This window comes from Ornithorhynchus anatinus, chromosome X4 (assembly GCF_004115215.2).
Source record: "Ornithorhynchus anatinus isolate Pmale09 chromosome X4, mOrnAna1.pri.v4, whole genome shotgun sequence".
NCBI classification, from domain to species: domain Eukaryota; kingdom Metazoa; phylum Chordata; class Mammalia; order Monotremata; family Ornithorhynchidae; genus Ornithorhynchus; species Ornithorhynchus anatinus.
Window position 1 is genome coordinate 1,797,672 of NC_041752.1, and position 26,085 is coordinate 1,823,756.

The 26,085-nt window shown below is 53.2% G+C and overlaps 1 protein-coding gene across 2 annotated transcripts in view; it reads left to right on the plus strand.

Moving 5' to 3' along the window:
• The window catches only part of GRIN2B (glutamate ionotropic receptor NMDA type subunit 2B), a 107,317-nt gene that overhangs the window by 16,964 nt on the left and 64,268 nt on the right, over positions 1 to 26,085 (plus strand). The window contains exon 2 of one of the 2 annotated variants that reach the window (XM_029054503.2): positions 7,833 to 8,261. In XM_029054503.2, coding sequence (XP_028910336.1) covers positions 7,851 to 8,261 — 411 coding nt within the window. In that variant the 5' untranslated portion in view covers positions 7,833 to 7,850. Of the gene's footprint in view, positions 1 to 7,832; positions 8,262 to 26,085 lie in introns of those variants that run through there. The other variant, XM_039910695.1, reaches the window with a different exon arrangement.

The following is a 26,085-nucleotide window of genomic DNA, read 5'->3' on the forward strand; positions in this document are numbered from 1 at the left end:
CCTGGGTTCTAGACCCAGTCCAGTGCTCTGCACACAGTAAGTGCTCAATAAATGCCATTGATTGATTGAAGGCTTACTGTGTGCAGAGCACTGTACTAAGCACTCGGGAGAGTACAATAGAATAGAGTTGGTATACACAGCTAAGCTGCTTCAAAAATACTGTTGTGATCACATGCTTATGCCTTTGATAGCCACCTCTCTCTCTTCTTCGGCTCTTCCACACCTGCCCTCCCTTACTCCTCAACTGGGGGAATGAGGGGAAATTTGGGAGTTACCCCCAAATAGGGAGTGTCAGTTGGTCTCTGAGGTCCTCCAAATTCCAGGGCTGTCTCCCTCTCTCATTCTTTGGAGGGTTGGTCCACTGACAAGGGATGTGTCTGGGAAAGCGCTACCTTGCTCAGGATGTCGGTTTCTGCTGGAGAGGGAGTGATATGGGGAGAAAGAGGGAAGTTCTGGCGAGATTCGGGGTGAGCAATTTGGGGTGCGCCCACACACGGACCCAAGGGTCAGTCTTCTCTTTCGAGGAGGGTGTTGGGGACCATCTGGTCGCCCGGTTGAATGTGCAATCAGCTGTTGGGTCGTGTTTCCTTTCCCCTCTACCTCCGGCTCTAATAATGATCACGGTCGTCAATCGAGGGGATTTATTGAGCGCTTATTGTGTACAGAGCACAGTACTAAGCACTTGGGAGAGTGCATTACAACCGAGTTGGTAGACGCGTTCCCTGCCCATGACGATCGTTCAGCTAGATGGGGAGACAGACTTTAATATCAATCAATGCTATGTATTGAGCACTAGCATGTGCAGAGGACAGTACTAAGTGCTTGGGAGAGTACAATACAACAGAATTAACAGACACATCCCTTTCCATAGTGAACTTACAGTCTAGAGAAACATTATTATTACATTATTGCTATAATTTAATAATAATAATAATAAGGATGGCTCCCGATTCTAAAATCGCGAACCAGGCAACGCATGCTGAGGCGGAGAGGTGTGCATTGTTGAGTGATAAGTTCTCTCCCACTGGACTACTGATCGCTTGATTTTCTGGTCCAATATTCCAGAAAGCGTCACGTTTGGGGAGCTGTGACCCGTTGGATCCCTCCTACTGAGCTTGCCCCCCCGCAAAAAACTCCAACTTTAATGGGACCACTAGACTGACAGGTGCATTTCCAGCTTCTCCCCGGCCCCTGCTGCCAAGCTGGGGTGGGTCGGAGGCCGGGCCGGGGGGCCAAGGAGTCTGGGGGGCGGGGAGCAGGCAGGGCCCTCAGGACTGCCAGGAAGCGGCGGTCAGTCGGGCGATCCTTGAGCCAATTAGCGAGCACGCTCGGGCACCCGATCACCCAGCCGGAAAATCGGAAGCCGCAACAAGTGGCCTCCAGCTGATCCCCAGGCCGGCGGCGGACAGCAGGCCGCCCCGATGCCAGGGGGACGTCCGCCGGACCCACCCGCGCCCCCTTGGCGCTGTGGGCACAGGGAGTCCAGTGTAGTGATGTCGCATAGAATCCCCCTCAAACCGCGGCAACTGGAACGCTTCTCCAGGGTAACTACCGATCCCTCTCCTTCCCCACATCCCCTACGCCCATCAAGGTGCCATCTCATGACCGACCCCAGTGGCGAACTCCCCATTTGGACCCCGGGCTCTGTCCTGGAGAGCTGCCCCGAGCCAGGGTCATAAACAAAGTGGGACTCGATTTTCATCCTGCTTCCCGGCCCGGCAAATGAGTTCTGACAAAATGGAAATCTCGACCATAAATCTAAACCCAACCCAACCTCCCCAGGCCTTCAAGAGTGGGTGCGGGGGAATAAAATCCGGCAGTCATTTCTTTTGGGTTTTAGATTCAGCATGAGGGAATGGGATTCTCAAGGTCCTGGAGGGGTCGGAAGCCCCAGCGAGCTCCTCATCTGCAGAGGAGGTTTTTGGAACTTCGGCCCTTTCCTTCAGGGTAAAGGGGTGTGGGGTCAAGCAAGGAGATTTAGCCCAACTCTGAGTTCTGCCCCACCCCGCTTTCACTTCTTATGAGGTCACCCTTTCCAGCAGCTCTGTAGCAGAGACCATTGCAAATTCAGTGACCCGATGAGATCAATCGTCCCTCAACCCTCCATAACCGCTCAGAGCGTAGCCTTGAGGGAGTCCAGCGGCACCTTCAAATTCCCACCACGTCCCGCCCTCCAGAGAGACATCTTTCGGCAGGCCAGGACGCTTCCCATGGGCCACGAGATAGGGATGAGGCCCCTCGAACCCCGAAGACAGTGTGCTAATACAGCAATCAGCCCCCGTCGACACCAAGCCAGGAATTTCGGCTCTCAGAGCCCGAGCTGGAAAATCCTTTCCTTGCAAAGGAGCCCCACGGCTCCCTCGGCGCTGAAATCAGAAGGAGCGGGGAATGGATGGGGTTTATCTGCTCTCTCCATCCCCGTTCCCATCCCTCCGACTGAGGAGTGGGAATGCTGATGAGGGCAGGGTCAATTAGAGGGAGATAATGAGTTGATTTTTACCTAGAAGAGGATCAACCGCTTATGTGTCCTCTATTGATCCGACCTGGAGCTGGTTTCCAGGGTTCAGAGAACACTGATGGATCTGGGTGTCGGGTTTCGTTCAAGGTCCCGGTTGAAGCAACTCACTTCACGGCTCTCTGTAGCCGGAGCGGGGCTGGCGTTTTCCAGGGCTTTAACGGCCGCCTAGAGGAGGCTGATTCATTACTCCCGCCTGCAAAGTCGTGCTTCTCTCCAACCACTTTAACTCAGCGGAAAAATAGCTAACAAAGAACCCGATAACCAGCCTTGCCGTTTTTCTGCGTGGTTTTTAAAAATTTTAAATGGCATTTCTTCAGTGCTAACTACGTGCCAGGCACTGTACTAAGCGCCGTGGTAGTTACAGACTAATGGGTTGGACACGTTAAGGGGCTCACAGCCTTAATCCCCATTTTACAGATGAGGGAACTGAGCAACAGAGGAATGAAGTGATTTGCCCAAGGTAACACAGCAGACGAATGGCAGAGTCAGAATTACAAAATTAATAATAATAATAATAATTGTGGTATTTGTTATGCACTTACTGGTTTTCCAGGCACTGAACTAAGGTCTGGGGTGGATCGGTTATATACGATCCCTGTCCCATATAGGGCTCCCAGGCTCAATCCTTATTTTACAGATGAAATACCTGAGGCACAGAGAAGTGAAATGACTTACCCAAGGTCATACAACACACAAGTGGCAGAACTGGGATTGGAACCCAGGTCTTTCTCATTCCCAGGCCAGGGCTGTATCCACTAGGCTAAGCATTGGTCCTGTGGAAGGATCCTGGCTCTGGGGACCGGGAGACTTGGGTTTTAACGTGAGTTCTGAGGCTGGACATCGGCAGGGTGGCTTTCCAAGTGCAGTCAATCTGTCATATTTATTGAGCGCTTACTGTCTGCAAAACACTGTACTAAATACTTAGGAGAATACAGTCCAAAAGAGTTGGTAGACACATTCTCTGCCGACAAGGATCTTACAGTCTAGAGTGGGAGATAGATATTAATATACATTAATATAAATAAATACAGTCAGAGCCCTGAAAATTACTGTCAAATGTGGGCGGCGGAGACCGCAGTGGCTACCAAGGGCAAGACCCGATGGGTCCTGGTGCGCTCAGTCCATCAGTCAGTGGTATTTATTGGGCACTTACGGTGTGCAGAGAACTGGACTAAGCGCTTGGGAAAGTACTATGACAATATAGCAGACGCATTCCCTGGCCGAGTGGATAGAGCACAGATCTGGGAGTCAGAAGGTCGTGGGTTCTAATCCCGGCTCTGCCACTTGTCTGCTGTGCGACCTCGGGCAAGTCACTTAGCTTCTCTGGGCCTCGGTTACCTCACCTGTCAAACGGGGATTAAGACTCTGAACCTCATGTGGAACAGGGACTGTATCCAACCCGATTAGATTGCCTCCTCCTCGTCACTTAGAACAGTCCTAGAAACACAGTAAGCGCTTAACAAATACTGTCATTATTCGCCCCCTACAATGAGTTTACATGCTCTGGCCCAATGCTGGCACCGGCTGTTGCCGCTCTGGCCGGCGGGGGGATGGAGGGACCCCTACTGAGATGAGCAGTGGCCACGGTTGAGTCCTTGGGCTTCGCCATGATGATCCCCTTGGGCTCGGCAGGCAGAAGATGGCGGTCTAACTGCAAAGCTGCCATTTGGCCCACACCCTGGGGAAGAGTCAACCGCTGGCGTTGGACTCCGCACCCCTCAGTGCGCCGATGGCTTCCCTTCCACAATTTTGGCACCACTTAGCACTCTTGCGTCGAAATCCCCATGCTGATTAGCTTGTCAGATTCGGCTATTGCTGTAATTAGTCTGTCTGGATCCTTGTGGAATTATTCTCTCCCTTCGTTGATATCCGTCAGGGTGGGTGCGTTCGGGCCCCGGACGCAGGCGGAGGGGGTCACCTGACAGCCATCCGTGCCCCCGGGACAGGCGTGGGAGCCCGCGACTGAGCACTGTGGAATCACAAACCCAGAGCGGCAGAAGGTCGCTCCGTGGAGGGGGTCTCCTCGCTGGCAGGGAGGGGGGCTGGTTCCCAGGGACCGTATCCGTAAATGAGTCTTCAACGGGTAGTCCGTCTCCGCTCACTGCCCGGTTGTCAGATTTCTCTCTGACCGGTTCATGGAGATCAATCAGTCAGCCAACCGTATGTACTGAGTGCCTGCTGTGTGCAGAACCCCCAACTAATTGATCGATCGACCCAGGCCTCGGGAGAGTTCGATAAAGGTAGAAGGCCTGGTCCCTGACCTCGAGGAGCTCACCGTCTACTGCGCGCAGAGCACTGGACTGAGCACTGACGGGAGTCCAGTAGAGTTGGTAGACACTGTCCCTGCCCTCAGAGAGCTTCCAATTCACCAGGTCGAATCTCTCCTCTTTCCTTTCCACTTCAACGGCCTGGAACGGCTTTTTTTTATGACAATGGTTAAGCGCTTACCATGCTTCAAGCACTGTACTAAGTCCTGGGGTAGATACAAGCAAATCAGGTTGGACACAGTCCCCGTCCCACATGGGGCTCACAGTCTTCACCCCCGTTTTACAGATAAGGTAACTGAGGCACAGGGAAGTGAAGTGACTCAACCGAGGTCACAGAGCAGACAAGTGGCAAAGGGGGGATTAGAACCCGGGTCCTCTGACTCCCAGGCCCTGGCTCTTTCCACTGGTAGTTATTGAGTGCCTCCTGGGGGAGGAGCACTCTATTAAGCTCTGGGGAGTGAGGGGGAAGTAAGGCAGAATCCTGGGCTAGAACAACCTTTGGTTTGACTCATACCCAAGGCCTTGCCATGTTTTTAAGCCAACTGAGGTTTTGACTGACTTTAGTGGTAGCTGAATCCACTGGAGAGAGGGGCCGGGGGAGACACAAAGGGGGCTAGAGACTCAGAGGCGCTAAGGGAGAACAGGAGCTGTGGAGAGATGGGGAGAAGGCTGAATGGGGCCGAGGAGTTCAATGCTTATTTGTTTTTAATAGTATTCAGTTCTTACTACATGCCAGGCACTGTACTAAGCATTGGGGTAGATACAAGATAATCAGACTGGACACAATCCCTGTCCCACACGGGGCTCAGAGTCTTAATCCCCATTTTCCAGATGAGGGAACTGAGGCACAGAGAAGAGAAGTGACTCTCCTAAGGCCACAGAGCAGACAGGTGGCAGAGTTGGGATTAGAACCCAGGTCCTCCTGACTCCCAGACCACGCTGCTATCCAGCTGGCAGAAAGGCGGGGAGGAGGGAGTTCGGAGGAAGACTCCACCACAAAAGCCAGTGCAGTCAAGAAGAATTAGAATCGAGGAGCACAGCGGCTGGAAGTGTTCGAGAGCAGATTGTCAGTGACTTCTGTCAGGGCCCTTTGGGTGTCTTGGTGGGGATGAAAGTCGGCCGCGAGGAGCAGGGGCCAAGAAAACGCAGCCTCGGTAGAAGGGTTGAAGCTTTCCAGGGAGGGATGGGAAGGAAGATGATGGGATTGAGCAGGCACAGTGGACTGAATGGGGAACCCCTCGCCCCCGCTTCCGGGAGTCAGGTGTTTTGGAAACCCAGGGAATTAGTGGCGGGGATAGCCACCCGGGTTACCTGATATCTGCAGTTAGCTGAGGTCTAAGATGTGAGAATAATAAATCAATCAATGGTATTTGTTGAGCACTTAATGGGTGCAGAGCACTGTACTAAATGCTCAGCTGCGTACGAGTGTAGAAGACCACATGCTGACCCAAACTCCTGGGCTGTGGTAACTTTGGTGCAGAACACGGAGGGATCATAGTATTAAGAACAATAAGAGAATTATTTCAAAGTACTTATTACGTGTCAAGCACTGTGCTAAGCCCTGGGGTCAATACAGGGCCTTAGGGCGGTCGCCCCGAGCTGCCCGCTTCCGCGGGCTGAGTCCATCTTGAGCCACGGCAGTTTACTTGCTGGACTCGTTGAATGGAAACGGATAATAGATGCTCCCAGGGGGTGACAGGACCATATGGGGTTTGTGAAGTCCGGGTGTGTGAAATGGAGAAGTAGGGTGGCCTAGTGGAAAGAGCATGGGCCTGGGAGTTGGGAACTGGGTTTTCACCCCAGCTTCAGTACTTGTTCTCCCTCCTACTTAGACTAGAGAAGCAGCATGGCTCAGTGGAAAGAGCCTGGGCTTAGGAGTCAGAGGTCATGGGTTCGAATACCGGCTCTGCCACTTGTCAGCTGGGTGACTGTGGGCCAGTCTCTTCACTTCTCTGGGCCTCAGTTACCTCATCTGTAAAATGGGATTAACTGTGAGCCTCACGTGGGACAACCTGATCACCCTGTATCTACCCCAGTACTTAGAACGGTGCTCTGCACATAGGAAGCGCTTAACAAATACCAGCATTATTATTATTATTACTACGAGGCCCATGTGGGATCTGATCATATTTTGGATAATTTATATATGCTTGGCACATAGTAAGCACTTAGCAAATACCATTACTTGTTATTATATTATTATTTATTATTATAATCGTCATTATTATTATTATTAGTTGGCTGATTCTAGCCTCCCAGTTTCCCCTTTAGAGCACCGGTTCCTGCAGATTCCGAAAGACTTTTCCATCTGGCAAAAGTCTCTCGCGTTGACCAATAGCTCACATCATTCCAGTGGGACTGCACTCCTCCAATTACAAACCTCTAAATTAGATTACCTCCCTGAGAAATGGGCTCCCCTCTACTGCAACAGTTGTTTATTTTAACGCACTTTCAACCTCTCTCTCTCTTTCTGCAACGTGCCGTCTCCTTTCTTGAAATCCTCTCGTGATTTCTCCATCTCATCTCATCCAGGTCGCTTGCCCCCACTTGGCTAACTGTGACACCCAGAACCGGGTTGGCCAAAGTAACTCCGGTCTTCTTTGTGCCCACCGCTCTAATCCAAATGCTTTGCCCTCGGTGAAGCTGGATACTTACTCCCAGTTGACTGATTGGCTCGGACGCAGTATGGCCTAGTGGAAAGACCTCGGACCTGGGAGTTAGAGGGCCTGCTTTTTAACCCCAGCTCCTTCTCTTGCTTGCTGTAGGAGACCTTGGGCAAGTCCCTTAGCTTCTCTGTTCCTCAGTTTCCTCATCTGTAAAATGGAGATTCAGTACCTGTCCTCCCTTCCACTTAAATTCCCTTTCTAGTCTGTGAGCCCGCCGTGGGCGGCAAATGTGTCCGTTTATTGTTTTACTGTATTCTCCCCAGCGTTAGGTACAGTGCTCTGCACACAGTAAGCGCTCAGGAAATACGATCGACTGACTTATGATGCCGTCCTATGTGTGTCTGAGTGAACTAACTCTCGCTGTCCCGCCCGTCCCTTCAGGGAGTGTCAGAGTCGAAGATGAAGACCAGGGCCGAGCGCTCCTCTCCAAGGTTGTGGTGGGTGTTGGCCGTCCTGGCCGCGGTGGGCGGCAGGACCCGGGCCCAGAAGAGCCACCCGAGCATCGGCATCGCGGTCATCCTGGTGGGAACGTCGGACGAGGTGGCCATCAAGGACGCCCACGAGAAAGATGACTTCCATCACCTGTCGGTGGTCCCCCGGGTGGAGCTGGTGGCCATGAACGAGACCGACCCCAAGAGCATCATCACCCGCATCTGCGACCTCATGTCCGACCGGAAGATCCAGGGGGTGGTGTTCGCCGACGACACCGACCAGGAGGCCATCGCCCAGATCCTCGATTTCATCTCCGCCCAGACCCTCACTCCCATCCTGGGCATCCACGGAGGGTCATCGATGATCATGGCGGACAAGGTGAGCCCGGTCACTCCGGGAACTGATGGACGAGGTGACCCGAGGAGACTATTGGGGAAGAGGGTGCGACGTTCGGTGGGGTGAGTGTGGGGGGGCGAGGCGGCCGAGTGGTCCAGAACCATCCACCGAGTTCCTGTCTGTCTGATGGGAGGGGCTCGTGAAAGAGAAAATCCAAGCTCCCTGCCTTAGAGGAGTTGTCGCCTGATAGGAGAGGTGCTGTTAGAGGACCTCTCGAGCACTGGGTTCTTGGGGGTGGGAAGGAGAGAGAGGGATTGTGTGCGTTGGCGATTCTGGAATTCTGGAAGGGGTGGGGCCCTGGGGAGTGGTTTAGAAAAGGGCGGGATGGGTGGCGGACACGGCCAGGTGATGACGGAGTCTCCCACTGATGGGTGGTGGAGGTGGTAACGTGATGGATGTGGCAGAGTGATGGTGGGTGCGGCATAAAGATGATGGTGATGATGGAATCTCTCGTTGGTGTGTGGTGGAAGAGGCGTAATGATGTCGGAGTCTTCCATCCTTGGGTGGTGCATGAGGTCAAGTGAGGATGATTTTCCTCATCAGTGGGTGGTGGATGTGGCAAATTATCGACGGTGGAATCTCCCATCGGCGTGTGGTGGCCGTGGCACGGGGATGATAGTGATGTCGGAGCGTCTCCCGCTGCTTGGTGGTGTAAATGACACAGCAGTGATAGGAAGTGTTGGGAAGGCAGATGTGTTGTGGCAATAATGAGGTCTCCCATCGTAAGTGAAGGATGCACCTCAGTAGGTTCATGAAAACTTAGGGCCCGAATTCCGGCGGGAAAGAGTCGATTTATGTGACGATGACTTGTGCAGGGCCACTCATGTTCTCTTTTCCCTGCTGCTGGTGTTCGCCCTGGAGCAAAGCAAGTAGGCGGGCGGGGGGAAAACACAGTCTAAAGAGCACACAGAGGTGTTTTAGGGCCAAAGTGACCGGGAGATCGTGCCAGCGGTGTAGACCGGCAGGTAGGTTGCCATGGTAACCGCTGCGGTCTCCTCCCCGCACTTGAAGCAGTTACTTAGTAGATGGAAAGGGGAGGAGGAGCATCTTGGGTGAGTCTCAGAAGTGGAGGTAGAGGTAGAAGGATGGAATATACGGGGAGTATTTAGGCGACGGTAATTGTGGTACTTGTTAAGCACTTACCTTGTGCCAAGCACTGTGCTGAGTGCTGGCGTTGATATAAAATGACCAGATTGGGGTTGATGGTCTTAGTGAGGAAGGAGATGGGCCTTTTATCCTCAGTTTACAGATGAGGAACCTGAGGCCCAGAGAAGTTAAGTGACTGATCCCAGGTCACACAGCAGGTGAGTGGCAGAGCTGGGAGTAGAGCCCGGGTTTTAACGGAGGGGGTGTGAGCAAAATGAAACCTCTAGGCTAAGGTATACTTGCTAATCTAAGTAAAAAATGGAAGGATTTTTATAAGTCAAGGACCACTGTCTGGACCAGACTATCAATCGGTCAATCAGTGGTATTCACCGAATGCCTTCTGAGGGCCCGGCTCTGTACTGAGCAGCAGGGAAAGTACACCAGCAGTAAGACACATAACCTCTGCCCTGAGGGAGCTGACCGTCTAAGACGGCAGTCAGACTCAAAGCACTGACAGATCGTGGAAGGCGAGGGGAGGAGGAGGTTAAAGCAGGACAGCGGCTCGGTTCTGGGGGGACTGAACGCGCGAGCGAAGGTTCAGGCAGGTGCGTGAATAGTGTCACCACGCGGAGCGTGCTGCCGTACACTGGAGGCCCCAAAATAGAACGGTCGGCCGAGCCCGCGCGATGACCCCGGACCGGGAGGTGGCAAGGGTGGCCGCGGGGGAGACCTGCCCCACCTGCCTCTCCCACGTGCGGAGGGGAGTGCGGAGGGGAGCGCCGTCCCATTGCAGGGCCATGGGGAGCTGCCCTAGATTCTGCAGGAAGTCCAGGCCCGCAGCCCCAGGACGGCCCGGTCGGGCCCTACTCGGCCGCCCCAGTGACTGAGCGGATTCTGCCGGCCTCCTTGCGGCCGCCCCAAGGCGCCCCCCTGGTGCTTACGCTCCTGGACGAGTAGTCCCTGGACTACCTGGAACGTGCCACCCGTGGGCCACAGGGAGATATGTGACTGGATTGGGGGGAACAGTTGGAGGGGGGATCACTTGAATCCTGTCGGTGGAGGCAGGGGAATCGGACTTGGTGGGGCAGGGGGGAGCTCTTGGAGCTCGTTTGTGTGTGTGTGTATGGGTGTGAGAGAGAGAGAGAGAGAGAGAGGAGAGATGGGCTGCAACAACCGCTCTGTGGCCTGGGTGGGAGGGTTGTCCGGTCCTGAGACCCTCTCCCCGTCGGTCTCTCCCCACAGAACCCACTTTCCACCCCTGGAACCATAGTTACGACTCTTCTCTGGACCGCCCCCACCCCCCCACCCCTCTGTCCTCTTCACCCTCCTGATAGGGGAGTGGTGGAGTGGGGATTAAAACCCAGGTCCTCTGACTCCCAGGCCCAGGCTCTTTCCACGAGGCCACGCTGCTCATCTCAATCAATCAACCGATTAGTGAATGGATGAAGCCTCCCACCCGAATCAGTCCAAGGGACCCAGTCTGCTCTGGAGCCTCCCTATGGTGCCAGAGTCCCCCAGCCCACCACTGTGGGAAGCCGATGAATTCTTGGGGAGCAGAATGAACCTGACGGAAGCCAAGGCAACCCCCCCAACTCCCTCCTACCTTCTGCTCTTCCCGATCCAGCCTGTGGGAGCACTTAGCCACGACGAGAGGACCTTTCTTTTTAACGGCATTGGTTAAGTGTTTACTATGTGTCAAACACTGTTCTAAGGGGCTGGTGTAGATACAAGTGAAATGAGGTCGGACACAGTCTCTATCCCATATGGGGCTCATAGTCTAAATAAGAGGGAGAACAGAAGAACTGAGGCACAGAGAAGTGAAGTGACTAGTCCAAGGTCACACAGCAAGCATTTGGCAGAGCAAGCATTAGAACTCAGGTCCTCCGAATCCCAGCCCCGGCTCTTTCCACTAGGCCACGCCACTTCCTTACCGTCCTATCTGGACTCGTCTGCGAGCTTGCAGTCACCCATTCGGTGGCCGGACAGGGCATCTGGCCGATGTGGGTGGTCGGTGAAAGGTGGGGTTGGGAGAGGAGAGCAGAAGGGGCGACTCTCGGGGAGAGGAGCTGGCTTCCGAGCAGGGAGCTGACCATCACATCAAGAGACACCCGTTCTGATTCCGGCTCAGCCCCTCGCCTCTTGTGTGACCTCCGGCAAGCCACTTCCCATCTCGGGGCTTCGGTTTCCTCGACTATAAAATGGGGATTAACTCCCAGTTCCCCCTCCTTCGGAGACCGCGAGTCCCCTGTGGGCCGGGGACCGTGTCCGACCTGATCGTCTTGTATCTACCTCAGAGCTGAGCCTAAGCACTTCACAAATACCACGATTTATTATTATTCTCTCGTAAGCGCTTTATAAATGCCATGATTAAAGCACCTCTGTTTTTGGAGGGCTGTCCATTCGCCATTTGATTCTTGCTGCCTGGAGGGGTAGCTACCCCCTCCCCATTTCAGATCTTCTGCAGACCCTCCTGTGGATAAGACTGTGAGCCTCACAAGGGACAACATGATTACCCTGTATCTATCCCGGCGTTTTGAACAGTGCTCTGCACATAGTAAGTGCTTAACAAATACCAACGTTATTACTATTATTATACCATCCCCCTTTGTCTTTTCGACCTGCTCCCCGACCTCATCTCTCCATCCCGCCCTTCTTGGGGTTAACACTCTTCCCCCGAACTCCGCGTCACTTTCTATTTCGTCTTCTCCTTAGCCTCCTTCCCGACCCTTGGGGCTTCAGGAGCCGACGTGCGGGTCTCCGTTTTTTATCACTGCGGGAGAGTAATTACTGAAATGTTTTAATTACCCAGCTCCCCCCCGGCTTTTGGGTCCCTGCCAAGGGAGGGCTGCTTCCACCCCAGCGCTCCGGAAGGTCGGGGGTGGGCTTCTTGGGTGGGAGGATGCCAAGGGAGTATGGGGAGGGGCCCAGATCGAGGGCAGAGTGGATTGGGCAAAGCCGCAACCTCTCTGCTCCCCCCGGGGGGGAGACCCTCCCGTTGGTGAGAAGCGGGGAGACCGAGTGAGAGATGGGAGACCAGCTCTGCCTCTCTCCTGCTGCGTGACCTTGAGAAAATCACCTTTCCGTGCCTCAGTTTCCTCCTCTCTGAAATAAGGGACCTGTTCTCCCTCCCCCTTAGACTGTGAGCCCCGGGTGGGACAGGGATTGGGTCCAACCCGATTATCTTGTATCCACCTCGGCGCTTAGTACAGTGCTTGGCACATCATAAGAAGCGCCAGGCAGATAGCACGATTATTATTTTTGTGAGAGAAGAGAGGAACATAGTGACCCACAATGCGGAGGAAGAGAGGGTCAGACTAAGTCTCCAGACAGAATCCACTGGCTCCTGGAGTCTCAGTTAGCCGAATTCAGGCTGATAGTCTGGTCCTTCTGTTTGTCTGTAAACCCCTTGAGGGCAGGAACGAGGATTACTTACTCTACTGTATTCTCTCAAGTGAAGCACAGAACCTGGACCCGGCTCTGCCGCTTGTCTGCTGTGTGGCCTTGGGCAAGTCACCTCACTTCTCTGTGCCTCATCTCATTTGTAAAAAATGGGGATTAAGACGGTGAGATCTGTGTGGGACAAGGATTGTGTCCTACATGATTAGCTTCAATCAGTCAAATCGATCGAATTTATTGAGTGCTAACTGGGTGCAGAGCACTGTACTGAGTGCCTGGGATGGGATAACTCAAAAATATAACAGACACATTCCCTGCCCACAGTGAGTTTACAGTCTAGAGGGGGAGTCAGACATTAATAGAAATAAATGAATCACAGAAATGGACGGAAGTGCTGAGGAGTTGGGGTGGTGGTGTATGGCGGGGTGGTGGTGAATAAAGGAAGCGAGTCAGGGAGGTGCAGAAGGAAGTGGGAGAAAAGGAATTGAGGGCTTAGTACAATGCCTGGCACATAGTAAGCGTTTAGCAAATAGCATAAAAAATGCTCAGACAAGTGGTCTGCACATAGCAGACTCCTTGAGGCCAAGAACTATCAGCTAACTCTATTGTCCTCTCCAAAAATTTGGTAAAGTGCTCCGCATAATAATAATAATAATGTTGGTATTTGTTAAGCGCTTACTATGTGCCGAGCACTGTTCTAAGCGCTGGGGTAGACACAGGGGAATCAGGTTGTCCCACGTGGGGCTCACAGTCTTCATCCCCATTTTACAGATGAGGTAACTGAGGCACCGAGAAGTGAAGTGACTTGCCCAAAGTCACACAGCTGACAAGTGGCCGAGCCGGGATTCGAACCCATGACCTCTGACTCCAAAGCCCGTGCTCTTTCCGCTGAGCCACGCTGCTTCTCCACAATAGATACATATTGATACATATTGATAGATAGATACATAGATACATAGATACATACAATAGACTGTACTTTGTTGAGGGCAGGAATTAGATCTAGTAACTCTTTTTTGAACGCTCCTAACCGCCTGGTCTACTACAATACTAAATCTACTGGACTCTTCCAAGTTGCTCTGCCCCCAGATAAGATCCCTGGCCACGGGGAGCTTACCATCTACTGTGCGCCGAGTCCCCGACCGGCCACTTGGGAGATTTGGGCCATTCATAGGCAGATGGCTGGGGAGAAGACCCAAAGCTTAAGTGATCACGGACGATGCACTTCAGACTTTGGCAAACCATGAGCTTCCCCAGGGCATTCCTAAAGGTAAACGAGGGAGACCCGAATAGAAAAATGGCTTGTGTATCACCAACACCCCTCGCCCACGTGACACCCCCACACACTCCCTGGCCCCCAGTGAAAATATGTGTTCCTGTGTATGTGTGTGCTTGTGTGTGTGCGCGGTTAGAAATGCTAATTTTATATCTCAGCGCTCATTTCTTATTCATCGAGGGAGAGATGTAGGCTGACGTTATTGCTCATCTTAGAGGGCTTTATTCAGTCCAAGTAAAGCAACAATTGTCAAGGGTTCTAGCCCCCCTTTACAGGGGGGCCCGGGGTCAGCTGGGCTGGTCAGAGCCGAGTGGGGTAATAATAATAATAATAATGCAATTTGTTAGGCGCTTACTATGTGCCGAGCACTGTTCTAAGCGCTGGGATAGGTACAAAGTTATCCGCTTGTCCCTCGTGGGGTTCACAGTCTTAATCCCCATTTTTCAGATGAGGTCACTGAGGCACAGAGAAGTGAAGCAACTTGCTCCAAGTCACACAGCTGGCAAGTGGCAAGCTGGGATTAGAACCCATGACTTCTGACTCCCAAGCCCGTGCCCTTTCCCGTGCCCAAGCCCTTTCCAGGGCGGGGGAGTTGGGGATGGTGGTGGAGATTTTCAGCTTCCCTTTCTCCCCTAGGATGGAGCAACAGCCCCAGCGTACAGGCCTGCAGGTTTCACGTGGGACCGTGGCCCTGGTCCCAAGAGTCTCTTCAGGGACTGCAGCCTTCCTGAGAAAGAGCGCAGCCTCGTTGAAGGAACCTGGGCCTGGGAATCGGGGGACCAGGGTTCTAATCCCGGCTCCTCCACCCAGCTGGGGTCCCCCAGGGGCACGAGTGATCCATCGATGCCTCCCACACACCCTCAGTGGGCACTGAATCCCCAGGCCCACGACAGGGTAACACGATTATTTCACATCCAGGTTTGGGCACAAGTGTGCCTGAGGCCGCCTGACCTCAGAGCGTGTCCCAGGGGGTGGGGGAGAGGCGGGGCAGACACCATGACCTCCACCTGCTCCAGGCCCCCGTGAACCCGGGGGCACTCAGTAGGGGGAGCTGAGGCCGAGGGGGTTGTCCCAAGGAGTAGGGGTGAGAGGCCCCTGATGTTCAGGAAAGGGAAAACCCATATGGGCTGGGAATGACCTTTGAGAGGGCACATGGGAGACTGCTGGAAAGAGACTTAACACAATCAGGCCACCAGACGCCATCTGATATCTCTCCCTCTGGCCGGAAACCTCTATGAATAAAAGATCGGGGGTTTGTATTTGGTGTTAGGCAAACGCTTACTATGTTCCAGGCACTGGACTAAGCACTGGGATAGATACAAGTGTCTGACTGAGGAACAGGTGGCCAAGGCAGTCATCCATCCTGTTTTCAGCTGGTCTGTCTCCCGCCACCCCGTCCCACGGACTTCTTTATGTCCGGTGTTTCTATTATTGGCGGCGGGCACCCTCCGCCCGTAGCTCCCGCTACTGAGTTCCGCTCTGAGATCGGGTACACCAGTGACGTTCCACAAGATGGTGCGTGTAGGACGTCACGGCCTCAGGTTGGTGATCGGATGTGTGGCGTGTGAATTCACTAGTGCTTGCTGGTCGGAATCTAGCGTGGCATAGTGGAATGAGCTCAGGCCTGGGAGTCATAGGATCTCGATTCTAATCCTGTCTCTGCCCCTCGTTGCCGTTAGGGTAAGCCATTTGACTTCTCTATGCCTCAGTTTCCTCAGTTGTAAAATGAGGATGCTGTACCTGGTTTCCCTCCTTCTTAGACTGTGAGCCCCATGTAGGGCAGGGACTGTGTCTGTTCTGATTAACTTGTATCCTGTCCAGCAATTAGAACAGTGTGTTTCTTTAAAAAAATGGTATTTAAGTGCTTACTCGGTGGCAGGCACTTTGCTAAGCGCTGGGGTAGATACAAGCTAATCAGGTTGGACACAGTCCATGACCCACAGTCTTAATCCCCATTTTACACGATGGAACTGAGGCACCGAGAAGTGAAGTGACTTGCCAAGACCAGTGGAAGAGCCGGGATTAGAACGCTGGTCCTTCTGACTCCCAGGTCTGGGCTCTTTCCACTAGGCGCTACTAGATTCTGACGGGGATGCACACTTGAAGTCATATATGATAAGTCTGGTCCACTGCTTCTCACTGCTCGGCTTATAACGCTTAATAATGGTGCTATTTGTAATTATTAATAGAAACCAGTTTCTCACTGTCCTGTCCTAGGCTGCCAGGTCCCGGCGGGCCAGCTGAGGCCTGGGCACTGAAGGGCAGGCAGACCACTCTGGGCGGGCCCCCCCTCCCCGGACTGCTGCTGCCAGGAGGATTCTGGTAAACTGACTAGACCTCTCGGGGCTGGGTCTTTAGCCACCATTCCCCCACCCCCGGCCCCCCACCAAGGAACAGGAGCCCGGAAACAAGCTTGCCCGCTCCTGGCCCTGGCGCAGTCCGAGTCGGAACCCTGGCCGATGACGGAGCTTTACTGGCCACCCGCGTCCGTCTGCGACGGGGCCGCGTGTGGCTCCTTGCCGGGTCTTGGGCAGCATCGGGCCAGCTCTGATGGGACAACGAGGGCCGGGGCCGGCTGGGGGACAGGTTCCGGGACCGGACTCCCCTCACCGATCGGGGCTTGTGGACTGCTGCCCCACTCCATTCAGGGGAAACCTGGAGCCCCCGCTATCTACCCTGGGCAAGGGCAAGACAGACAGTATAGACAAGATAGGGTAGGCATCTCCCTGAGTAGCCTCACCACACCAGCTGCTCACCAGGGCTGAGGGCCTCCAGAAGCTGAAGCTTTCATGAAAGGAGTGGCCATGCCAACGGCGCCCGCCGCCCCTCACCCGCCCGCCCCCAACAGCCAAGACCCAGACCCTCTGGTGGCCGTTTCCCAATAGTTAGCGCCTGGCTGCCCTCCACCACTACTCCTGCCATCGAGCGCAGTGGCTCAGACCCGATCCCCGTGTCTACAGGGACCCGGGGTGGGGTTGTGACGATTCCAGAGCGAGGTCAGGGTGTCCAGGCCCCCAGAGAGATGCCCTATATTCTGGGCAATTTGGGCAGACATCCGCAAAGCCGGTGGATGTGACACTGTGGGCATCTCATGGTCCGGTTTTAGGAGGCCATTGCCGGCCACCCCATGAGGGATGAGTCTGAGGGCAGAAAGTTGGTATGCAGGTGAGAATGGGAGTTTGGGGGAAGGGGTGCCATCCCCTTAATCCCTTACTTTGCCCTGTCTCGAGGAGACTGTAAAACGTACAACTGGATGATCCGCTAGGCTGTCAGCTCCTAGAGGACAGGGATCGTATCTACTGACTCTATGGGACACTCCCAAGCACTCAGTCCAGTGCTCTGCACATAAAAAAATAATAATAATGGCATTTGTTAAGCACTTACTATGTGCCAAGCGCTGTGATAGATATGAGGAAATCAGGTTGGACACAGTCCCTGTTCCACCTGGGGCTCACAGTCTTAATCCCCATTATACAGATGAGATAACTGAGGCACAGAGAAGCGACACGCAGCAGACAAGTGGCAGAGCTGGGATTAGAACCCATGACCTTCTGACCCCCAGGCCCGTGCTCTATCCACTACACCACACCGCTTAGTAGAGATTAAGATCCTTGAGGCTAGGGGGATTGTGTTAACTATTTCTATTTGACTCTCCCACATGCTTAATCCAGTGCTTTCCATAAAGCCACTGAAGAAATACTATGGATCATCCCAGCTCTGAGCAGAGGGTAAGGGCTTCATAAATAAATAGTTCACATCTGCCGACCCTCCCGGGAGTTTGGGGTGGGGTTCACTGGGGCTCTCGGTTGGATCCATCTTAGTACAGTGCCTGGCACATAGTAAATGCTTAAAAAATACCATTATCATTATTATTATTATTATTGTTGCTGCCTGGGAACTCATTTGCCCGAGAGCTGAAACATTTGTGATTTTCACTTATGCATCACCGTATCGTTGACGTCTCTCAAGGAGGAATATTGTAAACTGACCTAATGCATATCCTGGCACCGCTTCCCAGTTTATATTATCTAGATTGATGCTATTTACCGTTCTTCATGCCAGTGGGGGGTTTTTCCAATGCGCCTTCAAATTCTGCTGATCTCCGTGGGCAGGCCAGGCCACTTTGTGGGAATGGGTTGTTGGTTTTGCATAACAAAGAGTGTTGATCGGGCAAAAAACCCCTTGCAAACCGAGTTTTCTCTCTAACCTCTTTTCCGTATGATCGCAGGGATGGGCTTTCCACCCAGGGCGGCCAGTGCCCGTTCTCCTCTGTGCGGGCCGGGGAGGCCCATGTGACAGAACACACGTGATGTCGGGCACGCCGCCTCATGTGGACGATGTCACATGCGCCATTTTGGGGAAGGCCTTCGAAGCTGCGTGATCCTTGATATTTGTAAGGGCTTATGATATGCAAGACAAGTAAATCAGCTCCCATACGGGGCTCAGAGTCTAAGTAGGAGGGAGAACAGGTGTTCGATCCCCATTTTGCAGATGAGGGAACTGAGGCACATAGAAGCGAAGTGATATGCCCAACATCACACAGCAGACAAGTGGCAGAGCTGGGATTAGAACCTGGTCCTCTGACTCCCATTCATTCATTCATTTAATCATATTTATTGACGCTTACTGTGTGCAGAGCACTGTACTAAGCACTTGCTCTTTCTGCTAGGCCACGCTACTTCTCATGCTGCATCTGGCTGGTCCCAGTTCGTTCTCTGGTGGTACCTCAGCCACCTTCCCCAGCCCCAAATGATCCAAAGCCGTTGGGTTCTGCTCCCAGGTCCGGGGGGGGACTTTGGGGCTATGTCAGTACTCAGAGGCGGAGTGAGGTGGGGGCCCTCAAAATTAAAACAACAGATGCCTAGGCAGCTCGCTTCATATCAGTCATGTGCTTTAACTCTGCCCTCTCCTCTGCCCGGCAAAATTATTTCTCCATCTTTATTGACACCCTCGCTTACCGCCTTCGCCAATTGTTCCGAACATTTAACTCCCTCCTCAAACCTCCATCTCCCCGCCTCCCCCATCTCTTGCCCCTAATCACCCGGCCATCTACTTTATTGAGAAAATCGAAGCTATCTTGCGCGACTTTCCTAAATCTCCCCTGCCCTTCACCAATCCCTCTCTCCTCCTGCCCCTGCTTCAGAGCTCCCATCTTTCCCAGCAGTATCTCAAGAGGACATCTCCTGTCTTCTCTCAAAATCCAACCCCTTCATCTGTGCATCCGACCCCATCCCTTCGCACCTCACCAAAACACTTGTCTCCTCCCTTCTTCCCTCCCTAACCGCCATCTTCAACTGTTCGCTCTCCATTGGCTTCTTCCTCACTGCTTTCAAACCCACCCATGTTTCCCCATCCTAAAAAAAACCCTCCCTTGATCCCACAGCTCCCTCTATTTATGGCCCCATCTCCCTTCTACCATTCTTCTCCAAACTCCTTGAGTGAGTTTTCTACAGCCGCTGTGTTGAGTTCCTCTCCTCCAATTCCCTCCCAGACCCCCTCCTATCTGGCTTCAGACCCCTTCGCTCCACAGAAACTACCCTCTCAAAGGTCACTGATGATCTCCTTCTTGCCAAATCAAATGGTCTCTACTCCATCTTAATCCTCCTCAACCTCTCAGCTGCTTCTGACACTGTCGACCATCCCCTTCCCCTAGAAACATTATCCAAACTAGGCTTCACTGATGCTGTCCTCTCCAGTTGTCTCCTCTCATCTCTCTGACTGCTCATTCTCAGTCTCTTTTGCAGGTTCCTCCTCTGCCGCCCACCCCCTAACTGTGGGGGTCTCTCAAGGTTGAGTTCTGGGTCCCCTTCTATTCTCCATCTACACCCACTCCCTTGGAGAACTAATTTGCTCCCAGGCTTCCACTACCATCTCTATGCGGATGATTCCCAAATCTACATCTCCAGCCCTGATCTCTCTGCGGTTTCGCATTTCTTCCTGCCTTCAAGACATCTCTACTTGGATGTCCTCCCGTCACCTCAAACTTCACATGTCTAAAACAGAACTTCTTACCTTCCCACCCAAACCCTGTCCTCTCCGTCACTTTCCCATCACTGTAGACAGCACCACCATCCTTCCTCTCTCACAAGCCCACAACCTTGGAATTATCTCATTCAACCCGCATATTCAATCTATCACTAAATCCTGCAGGTTGCACCTTCACAACATTACTCAGATCCACCCTGTCCTCTCCATCCAAGCTATTCCCTCGTTAATCTCAGCACTTATCCTTTCCCGCCTCGATTTCTGTATCAGGCTCCTTGCTGACCTCCCTGCCTCCTGTCTCACCCCTCTTCAGTCCATACTTCACTCTGCTGCCTAGTTCATTTTTCTACAAAAGCAATCAGGCCATGTTTCCCCGCTCCTCAAGAATCTCCGGTGGTTGCCCATCCACCTCAGCATCAAACAGAAACTCCTTACCACCGGCTTTAAAGCACTCAATCACCTTGCTCCCTCTTGTCTCACCTAGCTGCTCTTCTACTCCAATGCAGCCCGCACACTTCACTCCTCTAATGCCAACCTACTCACTGCACCTCGACCTCACCTCCCTTGCCGCCGACCTCTCGCCTCATGCTGCCTCTGGTCTGGAATGCCCTCCCTCTCTGCGTCGGGCAGACAATGACTCTCCCCTCCTTCAAAGGCCTACTGAAGGCACATCTCCTCAATGAGGCCTTCCCTGACTAAAGTCCCTTTGCCTTTTCTTCCCCTTCCTTCTGTGGTTGCCTTGACTTGCCTCCGTGTGTACATATCCACAATTTATTAATATTCATGTCTCTCTTCCCCTCTAGCCTGTAAGCTTGTTGTGAGCAGAGACTGCATCTATTAGATTGCTATACTATACTCTTCCAAGGGCTTAGTATAGTGCCCTGCACCCAGTAAGAGCTCAATAAATATGATTGGTTGATTAATTGGTTGAGACGGGAGACAGGCCAGCTTTCTGTGAACACCAATCGAGCCCCTACGAATCCAAACAAATCAGAGGTCTTCACCAGTCAAAAGCAGTCCCTGACCAGATTTTGGGGTGGAGGGGAAAGGTTCTGGGGTGCTACCTCATGAAGACAGTCAAGAAGTGAGGAGCTGGAAGTGATCGGGGCTTGAAAGGGCTCAGAGGTTCACCCTAGGGAGTCGCCCCTCGTATTCGGAGGAGACGCAGGCATCGTGTTTACCAACCGTACCGGACTGTCCCCATAGTAAGCGCTCAGTAAATACCACGGATTGACTGAGGGATCGGAGACGCCGATGATGGTGAAGTTGACCCAGGGGCGCAGGTGTGGCCAGAAAGGCCACCGTCGAGCACACGCCAAAGCCGTCCCTCTTTGTGTTGCGTTTGGTGTTGGTGGCCTCCGCCGCTCTTTTCTCTTTAGCCTCCTCGTCTCTCAGAGGGACACTCTCTTCTTGACAGCAGTGCACCACGCTGGTCCGTCCTCAGAAGTTGACTTCCTTTTCCTCGTCTGTGGCTTCGTTTCCCCGGGACCTTAGCAGCCTTTCACTGCCCTCCTGGCTTTTGGTTTCCCAGTTCCGGTTCCACGTACAATAGCCTTTTGGGATCCCGCAGCTGCTCCTTCTCCTCATTCTCCCACCCGGCGTAGCCTCTCTGAGGGGACCTCAGTTTTGATGCTTGGAATAATCTAGTGGAAAGGGTGGAAGGCCCGTTTGGAATAACTAACTAGCGATGGCGAGGGCAGAATGAATCCCACGCCCCGAGAATTTCTGTCAACCGTTGCTCAGCTGCTTCCCAAATGGCGTCAGGGCTCAGAGAGGGAGGACGAGGAGGAGGAGGGTATTGTGGGAAGGGAGGAAGGAAGGGCTGTCGTTCCTGCCTGTCTACCCTCAGCGCAGCAGGGCCCACGAAGTACCCACACAGGTCTTGTGGGTCAAGACTTTTAGACTGCAAGCTTGTCCTTTAGACTGTAAATTCACTGTGGGCAGGGAATGTGTCCACCAGCTCTGTTATTCTGCTGTATTGTACCCTCCCTTAGTACAGTGCTCTGCACACACAGTAAGCGCTCGATAGATACACTTGATTGAAGTCCTCAGGTTGGTGGTAGAAAGTAGATTTTGCATTCCCAAATTCAGCCAGCCCCTCAGAGGAGGAAGGAAGATAGGAGGGAGGAAAGGGCCTGCAGGGAGAGGAGTTGAAAACTTGCCATCTCCCTCGGACTTCCTCCCCAACTGCCAGACCCGGAGTCTCACTCGTCCTCCGGACAGTGAGGGGTTGAACTATTTAACGCTATGTTTAAAGGCAGGCCCGGCCGCTACGGGGAGATTTGGCGTTGCTACGGCAACAGGGCCTGCTTCTCCAAATCAGGACAGGTTCCCGCTGTTCTTTTCATGAGCATCTCACTCGTTTTCGCTCCTTCCTCTCTTGACGTCGGAAGCCCCAGGTGCCATCTTGGGTCCCGGTGGGTGGGGGGGGCCACTCTGATGGACAGGTAGATTTGGGGGGGGGCGTGGCCCAGAGCCGCAGGGACGGGCCCCGGGCTCCGGGATTCACACGTTGGCACCGTGGCACCCAATGACATCGCAGATCCCAGATGCCCCTTGAGCTACTGGGAGTGGCGGGCGGGAGTCACGTGGACTACCGGGGTTTTGTGACAAAAGTGCTATGATGCCACATGGAAGCTCTGGGGGGGCTGCAGACCCTAGAACCTGGAGCTGGCGGGGTGGGGGGGCCTCGGGCCTTCTGACACTCCAGGGCCTTCATGGGCCCCTCCCCACTCCTCCGAAACGTAGGCACAGCTTCCGAGCTGCGGAACCCAGTGGGCCGAGAGCAAGGGGAGAGAGGGGTGGCCAAACAGGAGAAAGAACAGCTGACGGTTGGACCGTCTGGTATGAAACTGGGCAAACGACCACCCTTCGAGCCCGACAAGGAGAAGCAGCATGGCCTAGCAGAAAGAGTGCGGGTTTGGGAGTCAAAGGACCTGGGTTCTAATCCCGGCTCCGTCGCATGCCTACTGGGTGACACTGTTGGGCAAATCACTTCACTTCTCTGGGCCTCCGTTTTCTCAACTGTAAAACGGGGACTCAATCATTGTACTCCCTCCTACTTTGACCCTAAGGTCCATGTGGGACAGGGTCTGTGTCAGATCTGATCATCTTGTGTCTACCCAAGTGCTCGGTACGTTGCTTGGCACATGATATGTCCTTAATAAATATCCCAATCATCACTATTATGGAGTCGTGCAATCTTGGAGTGATCCATACCTTTTAGAGTCTTTCCAATATGGCTTCAGGACACCTTTCCTGTCTTCCCTGGTAAAGAGTTCTGGACACCGATGGTCTTTTGGCCCCATTCCCAGGTTTGTGTTAATTTAATGAAAAATCTGGGAGTGTTCCAAATGTCAGATTATCCATCAGACAAATGTTCACAGTGGAGCCTTGTCACCTCTCTTTTTTTTTTATGGTATTTGTTAAGCGCTTACTATGTGTCAAGCAATGTTCTAAGCACTGAGGCAGATATGAGTCAATCAAGGACAGTTCCCTGTCTCACATGGGGCTCCAAGAAAGAGGGAGAACAAGTATTTAATCCCCATTTCAACTGAAGCATTGAAGAAGGGAAGTGATTTATCCAGGGTCAAATGGCAGAGATTGGAACCCAGGACCCCTGACTCCAAGCTGCTCCTCCACCTCAGGGAAAGAAGCAACTGAAGCATTGAGGAAGGGAAGTGATTTATCCAGGGTCAAACGGCAGAGATTGGAACCCAGGACCCCTGACTCCAAGCTGCTCCTCCACCTCAGGGAAAGAAGCGCACAGAAACCCTACCGCCGCTCCTTCGACGGAGAAGCACGTGGAGAATTCAGAAGGCCGGGAAATGTTCCCCTCCCGGTCTGTTCCCGGCCCATCCGCTTCTTGGGAGCTCAGGAAGGAAGAGCGAGACTAGGCTAGACTGCAAGCTTGTTTTTGGGCAGGGAACGAGTCTGCTAATCCTATCGCATTGTCCTCTCCGGATCGCCGAGTACGGTGCTCCACACGTGATAAGCACTCAGTAAAGATTGACAGTATCGGCACTGGTGGTGGAAGGATTAGCTAGTTTGAGCACTAGTAAGTAAAGACAGTAGGAAGAGCAGTAGAAATTTTGGCATCAAAACTCTTAGTAGCAGCAGCATTAGTATAATAATAATGATGATGGCATTTGTTAAGCGCTTACTATGTGCCTAGTACTGTTTTAAGCACTGGAGTAGATGCAAGGTAATCCGGACGTCCCACGTGGGGCTCACAGTCTTCATCCCCATTTGTAGAAGCAGCCTCAAAAGTAATAGAAAGAATGGCGTAGTAGATAGAGCTGGGAGTCAGAGGTCATGGGTTCTAATCCCGGCTCCTCCGCTTGCCTGCTGGGTGACCTTGGGCTAGTCACTTCACTTCTCTGGGCCTGTTACCTCATCTGTAAAATGGTGTTTGAGACTGTGAGCTCCACATGGGGCAGGGACTGTGTCCAACACCGATCTCTCTGAATTCACCTTAGCGTTTAGTACAATGCCTGGCACGAAGTCAGCGCTTAACAAATGCCGTAATTTTTAATTATTATTATCAGCACTAGTAAGTAGCACTGGCAGAATAATAGGAGAAGCAGCAGCAAGGATAGGCACCGTGGCCAACCTGATTAGCTCGTGTCCACCTCAGCGCATAGCACAGTGCCTGGCCCATACTAAGCGCTTAAGAAATCCCATAAGCAAAAGAGAGTCAACTAGGAACTGGAAGATTCCTGATCCTTAGCCCGGTGGCCCGGGTCCGGGTCCCTCTGCCTTGCCCTCGGACTTAGTGGCCCCTCCGATCGATTCCCGAGCCTCATCTGGCTAACGGGTCTCGGCCCCTTGGGATCAGCCAGCTCTTGGCCAGTGGACATCTCTCCAGATGGCTGACTGTCTGGTGAGCCTCGGTCAGCCGGCCATCTCTGTTGGCTGATCGCCTCTCCCGAGGGATGGGAGTGGGAAGGAAGCGCTTCCGTCACGGGGAAAAATAGTACCGAGGATAATGGTATTTAATGAGCTCCTCCCCCGGGCCGAACGCTGTGCTGAGGGCTGGGGTGGGGACAGGAGAATCAGCTGGAACGGGGCTCGCCTGACCCGGGGCTCCCGCCCCGAGACGGAGGGGGAGAGCCTCGGGTGAATCTTCCGCCGGCGATCTTTCCACCCGTTTCTAGGAGTTCTCTGCCCAAGACGGTGCCAGCGTGGGAACCCGAAGCAGAAGCAAGACGGGACCTGAGAGAGGGAGGTGGGAGGAGGGGGAGAGCGGAGGCTGACAAGAGAGAAGGCAGTGTGTTCTCCGTCTAATGATTAATTAAATTTTTCACGTTTGGATGCTGCCATCCTAGGCAGTCCAAGGAAGATTAGCGAACCCAAGGCGTCTCTTCTCCGGCCGCCTCCGTTAATATGTCACTTGGCAAGAGTTGGATTTCGGCACAGTTTCGGACTCTGGTTTCGGGGGGCTTAAGTTCTTCTTTTGTCTCTAATGGCGCGATAGGACGAGTGTGCTAATTTCTTTCCTTATCTTCCGAGGACACTGAGGTGCCTTCCCCGTGGAAGCCAGAACTTAGCCTGGCCCTTTAATGATTTGTTTTGGGGGGTGGGGTGGGGGGGTGGAGTCACGTGCCAGGGAGGTGGGTGTAAGGAGAGAGAAAAGGAGAAAGATGCTTCAGTTCTGGAGGGGCTGGAGGGCTTTGCTTTGCAGGAGCAGTTTCTATGGCAGTGCTATGGAAACCAGCTCCGGTGATGCCCGATTCTCAGCGCGGCGCCTTGCCCCTCTGAAGGGTTCCGGGCACCGATTCTGCCAGTGCCCATGCCCGTCCGCTCTTGTGAACCCATCGCCCACCTCTGGAATGAACGTCTTCCTTTACCATTACGTCTGTGAGCCCCAGAAGGGAGGGGGGCTGCGTCCAACCCGATTTGCTTCTATCTACTCCAGTGCTTAGTACAACGTCTGGCACACAGTAGGCTCTTAACAAATGCCATAACTATTATCATTATTTATACCCTCCTGAAGCCCCGATGGGTGTAATGATAACTATAAGGACGATATTGAGGATGGTACCTGTCAATAGTTGACGTTTA